At 30.8% G+C, this 10321-nt stretch overlaps 1 protein-coding gene across 1 annotated transcript; it reads left to right on the top strand.

Annotated features, from left to right (window-relative positions):
- Positions 1-516: 516 nt before the first annotated feature.
- Positions 517-2226, top strand: LOC125578274 (serine/threonine-protein kinase-like protein CCR1). Its single transcript, XM_048740651.1, has one exon. The coding sequence runs from the start codon at positions 1077-1079 to the stop codon at positions 2055-2057; it is 981 nt and encodes a 326-aa protein (XP_048596608.1). The 5' UTR covers positions 517-1076; the 3' UTR covers positions 2058-2226.
- The last annotated feature ends 8095 nt before the right edge of the window (positions 2227-10321 follow it).

The following is a 10321-nucleotide window of genomic DNA, read 5'->3' as shown; positions in this document are numbered from 1 at the left end:
AGCTCGTTGAAGCAATAAAGAAGCCATTAGAATGGCCTCTGTTCAGAATGTTTCTTCAGAAGATTGACACTTTCTGTGGCATGTTCCGTTCGGTAGCTTTTGAGTTGGAGTCGGTTTCTTCGAATCAGACAGCAAGAGAGATTGCAAAGAGCGTTCTTCGAGATGGCCGTTTTCAATCTTATTTGGCCTTAGGAGGACCTGCGTGGCTTCACCAAAGGATTTTAAGGGATGCATTGTTGATTAGCTCATAGATCTTGTTCAAGGTTGAGCTTGTTGCTTTGTTTTCTTTTTATTTGGTTTTTGTGGCTTTGTTACTCCCTTTGACTCTACCTTTCTAATGAAGAAGTTAAAAAAAAAAAACTGTAGTCTCTTTTCTTTTTATCAACTCACATTTAATTTATTTAATAAAATATTTCATGTTATACCAAACATATTTATATATAAGTTTATTGATCATATACGAGTTTAATTTGGGATGGTGATTCGGTGGCACACCAATTACGTTTATAAAATTACTATGATATATAATTTAATGTTTTTATTTATCCATCACATATTCATATTTATGAAAAGTTGAATCTTTATAATTTCTGATCATGTAAATAAAAATAACAAAAGTAGGATTTTTAAAAATTTAACAAATATACATTACAACTAGATGTTCGTCCGCGCATGCATGCATAAATATTTTATAATTATTTATTAATATATACATTACTAATTAAAAGACAATAATGATAAATTATTATTAGATAAAAAAATATAAATTATTATTAATGTTTTTCTTTAAAATTCTTACATAATAGTATAATTTTTTGATAAATAAATCTTAAAAATCGTTCAATATTCTTTTCATATATATAAAATATAAAAATTTAATTGATTAATATTTAGTTATATGTTTTCTGTTTTTTAACCTTTGATTAAAAGTTTTTTTTTCAGATCTTCTAGAAAAATTATTCCTTCCTTTGTCTTTTTGACCTTTATTTTATCATATTATTCTCACGTGTATATATAACACACGCAAACCCCATAACCACAATCATGAATGACTTTTTAAAGAAAATAAAGATCAAATGGAGAAATCTGAAAAAGTAGCTTACGTTTCTGTTTTGTCTCTTCTCTCGCTCTCTCTTCTTCTCCTCATCATCTTCCTCTTCTTATTATGCAGAAAGAAACCGGTCCGGTCCGACGAACCTCTCCTTCCAGAAACCAAACCGGTCGGTCTAGCTTATCCCTTAACCGAAATAGATTCAGCAACCGACGGCTTCAACCAGCGACGAATCATCGGCAGCGGTCGGTTAGGTACGGTTTACGCCGCGGTTATTCCAACGCACAGAAACCTAGTCGCGGTAAAAAGAATACATCCCGGTTTGGTTTTGAGTAAACCGGGTTTCGGTTTCTCCACAATCCTCAAAACGCTTTCTTCCTCTCTTCACCCCAACGTCGTCTCGATCCTAGGCTTCTCGGAAGCTCCGGGGGAGAGGATCGTCGTGACTGAGTTCATCGGAGAAGCGAGAAGCTTGAGCGATCACTTGCACCACGGAGATCCCGATCTCGAATTCGATTGGCGGAAACGTTTTAAAGTCGCGGCGGGAGCGGCGAGGGGTTTGGAGTATCTGCACGAAGTAATCGTCCACGGACGATTCACGTCATCGAACATACTCTTAGATGATAAGTTCACGGCGAAGGTTTCGGATTACGGATTCGCGTTTTTGATTCCGCGTGAGAAGTCGGAGATCCATTGGTACGTTGAAGAAGGATACTGCAAAGAGAGCGATGTGTATGGATTCGGCGTCGTTTTGCTGGAGATTCTGAGCGGGAGGAGAAGCGAAAACGGATTGATCGTGAAATGGGCGACGCCGTTGATCAAGGAGCAGAGATTCGCGGAGCTTTTGGATTCGAGAGTGGTTGTTCGGAGTGAGATCAAGTGTTTGGTGATAAGGTTAGCGAAGGTTGCTTTGGCCTGCGTCGGGAACTCGCGGAGGAGCCGCCCAACGGTTTCTCAGGTGGCAGCGATTTTGAATAGTTTGGAGAGGGAAGGAGGGGTTGTTTGAGTAATTTCGAAAAGTTTTGGGGTTTTTTACGGAGAAGATTAAGAATGTTATAGTAGGGGTAGGATGATTAATTCTGTAAATGATACTTTTCACGCCGTGTACATTAACGTATTGTTTGGGTGTTTAATCGGTTTCATGTGATTTAATTAAATCTCTATTGATGATTTTATCAGCATCAATCTATTAATAATTCTCAAATTCTAGATTATTTGTATTATAAATATTTGCGTGCTATGTCCGAAATAAATCATAGATTACGAGGATTTATAATTAAAATTTGTGGTGTGTACGAAAGAATATTTAACGCACCGGGTTTGATACTTTGACAATACTTGAAAGCTAGATTTCGTCAAAACTGGACGGTGGACCTAATTTTACACCTTCTGGAACAAGTCAGTTTTGATATTTTTGGTGAAAGAAGTTTGGTAGGTTTTTATTTAATTTCTATTGGGTGTAATTCAGTTTTGATTCATGCAAGTTTGCATCAGAGTTTTACTGCTTTATTCAGAATTTATCATTTTTTGGGTAATTACTGCTGAATTTAAATAGCATTTGTAAACTGTAATTTTTGTAAAGTAACGTAGACTGTTGGTTGCTGAATATTGAATCATTTAGATTTTGGTTTCCAGTTGAACTGTTATGAAACAAAGGTGTTATTCTGTAGAGTGAAAATGCAACCTGAAATATGTTATGCTATATAGCATTAGTGATTTTTTTTCAGAAAACCAAAGATTGATTAAAAAGATATTGAAAAAACAACTTCAAAGCTAAGAAAATTATGAAATATCAAACATTAATAATTCAAGATTAGGATGGGGGCGGAACCCATACGCCATGCCCAACCCAAACTACTAAGAATTTCTCAATCACAGTTGGAGTATTTTAGCCGAAGAACCGTTCTACATTTTCCACACATAACCTAATTCAACAATCATTCAGATTAACCCGAGTCCACATATGTAATAGTTTAGTTAACTATAGTCATCCCAATAACTAAATTTCTTCTCTCTGCCTCACATCACATAGTTTTCAAGTCAGGTATAGAAGACTTATTTTGATGAGATAGCCAAATTTTGTTTAATATAGCATATGATTTGACTTTATTAGATCTCATAGCATTTTGTTCATTTTCTTCCAGTTCTCTCTTTTCTTTAAGCCAGTTGCCGGTAATTACATCTAAAAAACATATGTCATTTAAATAAAAAATAAATAAAAATATTATTAGAGTATATATGGTTATAGCATCCATGTTGATTATGGTGATAGTATATAAATAGAATAGATCATGCTGTATGGTATAGTTTATGTTAATGAAATTATAAAATGATTTAAATATATTAATATACTATACATATCCAAAATTAATAAAATTAAACCTAACTCAAATCTTTCAAAAACTAAACCCAAAACACTAATCACTAAACCCTAGAAAAAAATATAAACCCTAATCCAAATATTTAAATATGCACTTAGTACATAATATTAAGTATTATCAAAATAGAATACTTACAAACGAAATACCATATATAGTACATATTGCTTAAATTTTTAAATATTTATGATTGCAGGACGTGAGGTAATGATTACCCCAACATCAACCCAAACCTACAACAAACTAAACTTAAAACACTAATCACTAAACTCTAAAAACAAAATATAAACCCTAACCTAAATATCAAAATATGAAGATCCAAATAAAATAGTAACAACGACATAACATAGTACATATTGTTCAAGTAGAATAATACAACCGGCAACTTACAGTATATACAAGTGGTGGTGGTTACGGCGTAAGAAGTGGAGACAAGTATCAAAAAGATTATGGTTGTTTTGAAGGATCTAATGATAAAACTATAAAATCAAAAATTATAGATCTGGTTAATAACTAAAAGAAATGATGATGATAGAAAAATAGGTGGTGATTAAAGACACAATAAATACAAAGCATAGTGTGAAATTGGTGATAGCATATCATAACGGTGATGGAGGGTAAGGCGGTGGGGATGGAAGAAGAATGGTGGTAGTTGATAATTAAAAAAGAAGAAGAAAAGTGTATTTTTTTTATTAACCGGTAACTAAAAAGAGGTAATATAATATATATTTCATCAATAATGGAAAATCTTTTTTTTTTTGTTAGATAGTTAATTATGATATTTTTTGTGGCTATACAGCCCAATTCCTCTAGATACACATCTTGTCATAAAGTTTTTTAAAAAACCTAGAAACATTCGGTAAGACCAAATTAGTCAATGCGGCGTGAAGAGTAAAATCCAAAGCAATCGGTCGAACAACTTAACAGAATTCTGAAAAGGAGAAAAAGTCCCAAAACCAAACCGGCTCAAGCCCTACACAAATAACAACCTAACACAAAGACACACTCATCAATACTATTAAAATAGAAGCAATTTTTTATCTATTTACAAATAGTCTATGTTGAACCATTACATTTAATTATATTTACTATTATTTCTACTCATATCTAATTTAATTGTTAAATATACATCATACCTAAAATTAAGGAACTAACTAACTAATCTATTATTTTTAAAACTAATGAATTTAATTTATATTAATTCGAAATTCAAATAACTAATCAATTATATTTTAGTTATTAATGTAATAAATAATTATATATATATATATATATCTATTCATTCGTATATATACAACTATATATTAATCCAAATGCCAAAAAAAAACAAATTGTTCAAAACCCTCACCAAATACACAAAAATATAATTTTTATAATTAGAGTATTAAAATATATATAAATATATATTATAAAATAAATATTAATAGTAATTATATGATGAAACATGTTACTATTGATAGTTTAATGAATATATTTTTTACGGGTTACTCAAACATACATGTAGTACATTAACAAGATGGAATTTATTTTTAGTATGCATCCACTCAAATATTAATCCATTAACAAGATGGAATTTTAGTTGGACTAAAATTGTATTAAAATTAGAATATCAATTTCATAATATATTCACTATTCATCTGAACGTTCATGAGTATATATTACAATACTCTAAATATAATAATAAATCAAACCGGATTACATATTGGGTCATCTATCAGTTCAACCGAGAACCAGATCTCGGGTTTTAACGGTTGTTACGGGTTTTATAGAATTTTTAAATAACAGTTTTTTTTTTGAAAACTAAAATGGATTACATATGAACTACCAAATTTGGCAATTTAACTACGGGTCGGGTCGGGTTTCAAAACATTAAATATAATGTTTCATTTGTAATATCTAAGTGTAGATACAATTAAAATACAAATTTATATCAAATAAATTTGGAATTTTTCAAAAAATAATCTCGCGCTTTGAAAGCACGGGTCAAAATCCAGTACACTCTTAATACATAAGCCACAACCCGGAAAATGGTTATTTTGTTTTCCAACTATTTGCTATATTTAAAGCGAATTTTTCATTTTTACCCTCAACTTTAATGAAAGATAAAAGACATTTAAATCTCTAAAATTACTAATATATATTTAGGGTTTAGAATTGAAAGGTGAGTAGGGTTTTTGGAATGTGAAATTTAGAATTCTAATAAATATATAAATAAATACTTAAAAAATATAATTTTTTTTAAAATAGTTTCAAACATAATTTTTGATTTTCAAAAAGAAATTTTCAGAAAAAAATTCGAAAAAAGAAATTCAAAAAAAAAATTATAAAAAAGTTCGAATTTGAAAATTTATAATTCAAAAACATAAAATTTTTATTTATTTATTTATTTAAATAATAATTTATTATACATATAACGAACAAGGGTATAAAAGTATTTTGTCATTTAATGAAAAAAATATTTTTGAAAATGAAAAAAATATTTTTGAAAATATCTTTTTAGTGGTGGTAAAGATGAAAGTGGTACCATGAAAATGATAAACATGAAATTCTCTCATATTTAAATATTATTTGCATAAAATTGAACTAATTGTTATCTACTCAATTACAAAATAGTTAACGTTAACAAATAAATAGAAAACTAACATTTTCCGTCAATTGTTTAACAAATAATTTTTAATTTCCATTTTGCTGTTAACAATTAGTATTCGAATAATTTTGTGCAGTTAATACTCATATATTAAATTTGCAGATTTTAAATAGTTGAGAATAAAAATTATAATTTTTAGCAATGATCCATATAAATTTGCAAGTCAAAATATCAAACATTTTTTTTTAAATTGAATTAAGAAAATTTAGCAATTTGAATGAAACCAATATATCATTCTAAGATTCATCTTTTGGTACGTCTTTGCAATATTTACTTGAGAAATCTATATTGAGGAATACATTAACATCTATTTTAGATTTGCATGGACGTAAGAAAATATTACAAGATATATATGTATCATATTGCTTATGCACAACAAATGATTGTCTGAACAAAGATCCAGAAGCATCTATAGATGATCTTACAAACATGAAGTACAACGTTATATCTAATGCTGGTAATATTAGATGTTTTGCATTATTTATATGTAACATAAAAGTTTATAAGCTTCTTCACACTAATATTTGTTTATGCTCAAAAATAACAAAAATAAAAGTAAGAAACTAAAATATTGTATCAAATGTAATATTGGCCACCACTAGTGTATATAACATTTATGTACTTTACATTTGTAAGAGCATCATTAGTGGTGCAGTACCTCCAAAAATCTAATCAATTTAATATCTCACCATTCTTCTCAACTTTCTTTAAGAATAATCGTTTCTCCATTTTATACTCTTTCTACTTTTTTGGTTTTAAAATAATTTAATTGCTGAGAATCATAGGAATAAAGCCACTGCTAAGATCACATATATAGATGGTCTTGGATCTATGCTTTAGACAATTATATGAAGTGTGTTTAGGCGCTAGTCAGGCTCTCTGAGATATCTAGATATCCGGATCTTAAAAAAAAACATTATATGAAGTGTATTAGCAAATATGATACATGTGTAATTATCGAGTAATGTTCTATATGTTCTTGCAAAAACCCAACTAGATATCTCAAAATAGTTTCATCGAATTTGAAAATTACATGGATCATAGTAAAAACCTACAACTTTTATTTTCCCAACTATGCAATCAACATATAAATATCGAAATATTATTTACGAAAAATTATCTTCGAATAAATTGTTAGCGGTTCAAATTGATATTAAAATAATCAACCCGTTAAGAATTTACGTTTAGCGATTAATTATCACATGCCCAAATTTATATAGTTGCCAATTAATCTAAAAATAATTTGCACAAAATATATTTAGATATTAAATATGCTGACTGCAAATTGTTAGAGAATAAAACATCTATTTCCCTCGACAATCCAATGCCAAATATTATCATAAAATAATATTGGATTTTTCAAACGGTATCTTTCAAAATATAGACACAAATTATAATAATATTTAATTTAATTATCGTTACAAGATTGAATAACTCATGCCAAAAAATCAAATAAAAATATTTGATATAGTATTCTAATTTTTAATTAGATATTAATATAAATGGCAAAGGATTTAATCTGAGAAACTCTCGACGATAATGACTTTGGATTCAAAACATGTTCTAAAACCATCAGCCGATAATTTTATAATCAAATGACTGTTATGATACAAGTTATATATACATTTCTATGTGCCTCAGATAATAAATTATGTTCTGTACAGCGATTACATCATTTCGAAATAGCTAATGAATTTTAATTCTAGAAAAAGACTGATTATATGGCAGAGAAAAATCAAAACGAAAGAAAATAATATTCCTTCCGTTCTTTAATGATAGACTTTTTAGAAAAAAAATTTGTTTCAGAAAGATGTATTTTTTGTGTCTTTTATAAAAATTAGGGTCGGTGTCCGCGCGAAGCGCGGATTACATGTTTAATAAAAGTCTGGTCAATTAAAATTGGTAGTTTGAAGTTTCAGAAGGTGAAAGTTAATTTTTGTATTTTTTTTATAATGGTAAGACGTTGGAAGCGGTGATAATTATTTTTTATAAAAACAACAATAGGAAAATACACTTATATTGATGAAATATATCAATACTAATAATGTTGATATTTGTTATTATTAGAGTTTTGGATTAAAGTATTAAATTAATATATCAATAATAATAAGGTTTTAATTCAAAAATGAATTTATAAATATAAAATATCTCCTAGAGGTGGAGGATCTTTGGAGGTTGTTTTGCCCATGGTGGTGAGAGAGAACTGTTCCTTAAACAAAATGAAGAATATCAAAACAAATAACCTTTGCACTTTCTAATCAACTCCTTTTAAAAAAAAATCACTTACACGGATTACTTTTTGTAAGGACAGAACTTCAACGGATAGATAGGAATGAATCTGGTTGAGCAAAAAAAGATAGGAATGAATTTGTTGAGGGGCTCGTGAATTTCTGCAAAGGGGCGATGGACTTGTGTTTATGAGATTAGAATTGTTGATGTTATTTTACATATAATATGTTTAATGTCGTCATTCATTTGACTTAATGGCAGAATATATTAAATTTAATTCTCAATAAATTCAGTAGATACTATTTGACTCATAATTGACATTCAAAATATGACCATACGTAAATAAATTGACAGTATTACAGTTGCTGTCAAGGAAATTGTTATTGATAAATAATTACGAAATGCATGCATGCATTAGGTTCTTAAGTACGTATACGTATGCAAAAATGCAAGCTGATCAAACAACTTAAATAAGTTAGGAATGAAAATCAAACCACTTTAATATGATTATGCTGATCATTCTTAAACTTCATAACAAAGCTATGAATAAAAACAAAACAACTCAAATAAGCAAACGAAACCATAAAGTGTTTCCAATACCAAACTGTCTTAGCAAGAAGAAAAAAAAAACTGTTTAAAGAGAGATAAGTAGACTGTTATTAGAGAATCATCCTGACTGGGCAGTCTGTACCAGCCACTAATGGAGTGATCATTCTGCATGTGATCTAGCCACTACGCTTGGTACGCTTTGCCTTCTTCTCCTCTTCAATAGCTGAAGTGCCACCACCACTACTCTCAGCCAACTCTGTGTTCTCCACTTCAGTTCCTGGTAGCGTCTTGAGTGGGGGATTCTTTGGTGGTAACTCTGCTGCTGAGACTATCTTGCTGGCGGGTTAAGGACAGTCTGGTAGAAGTGAAGTTGTAGTGAGCCACCTTGATCCTGAATTTCTTTGTCTGGCCTATTGCATCAATGAAACACTGTGGCAGTGGAACTTCAATCTCAGCCTCATCTCCACCATTTTCCTAATATAACAAAACGCATTCATCAACTTCCGTAGACGCTATGATTAACATAAGTGTGAAGATTATAGAAATTTTCATTTATCATCAGAAAAACCATTACCTGAACATAAGCATCGCTCAACTCTGTTTCTTTCCTGCCTGTGAGATCTTTCCCAGCATCTCCGAGAATGATGAATGTGCACTGCTCATCATTATCATAGACAGACAGTTCCACACGATAGCTGGTTAAAACCAAATGATTAGTATACACATTGTCGCTTGAAAACTTATTTGAGAGGAGAAACTTACTTGGCTACTGCAGTAGCATTTTCATTCCCGCATTTTGGACAAAGCAACGTTGTAGGCCCACGGTTTAACTTGGTCTGGCAATCCTTGCAAGCAATGTAATACCACTCAGTGCCAAGCTTGACATCATCAATTGTGGCAATGCAGTCAAAGTAGGCAACCTGTAATCACATTCTAAGGATTGTCAGCAACTACATTGAGAAAGTGTTTGATTGTAATAACAGAAAGGGATTACCTGAGCAGGCTGACGCTTGATGAAGGCGGCAATCTCACCTATTGTGAGAGTCTCAGCTTTGACCACCTCAACAGGGTTCACCAAAGAAGTTACAGAAGGGTTCGTGGCCAACCTTGCAGATAATTTAAAATGAGGCGATCAGGAAAGGGGTTAACACATAATCGACTAATCTATAAAAAAATAAAGTACTAACCAGGCCAAGTATTCCTTGGTGGGGTCAACCTCTTCATCGAAGAACACTCTTGATGAAGACATTGAACTTAAGCATAACTTCCCTGGCAACACAGAAGCAGTTAGTGATAGGGTTATCTAATTGGATTTGAGTGATTAGGAAGTCTAATATGGAGTGTGAGATATTACCACCGAGTCTCTTAGGATTGACCGTTGTAACCAAAAGAACCGTTGGAGTGTCTGCACATGCGTCAAACTTGACGCGGAAATTCTCCGCTGCCTCGTCCCATAGGTAGAAGTTA

This window comes from Brassica napus, chromosome A9, assembly GCF_020379485.1.
Source record: "Brassica napus cultivar Da-Ae chromosome A9, Da-Ae, whole genome shotgun sequence".
NCBI classification, from domain to species: domain Eukaryota; kingdom Viridiplantae; phylum Streptophyta; class Magnoliopsida; order Brassicales; family Brassicaceae; genus Brassica; species Brassica napus.
Note: the sequence above shows the minus strand (reverse complement) of the source record. Positions and strands in the feature narration are given on the sequence as shown.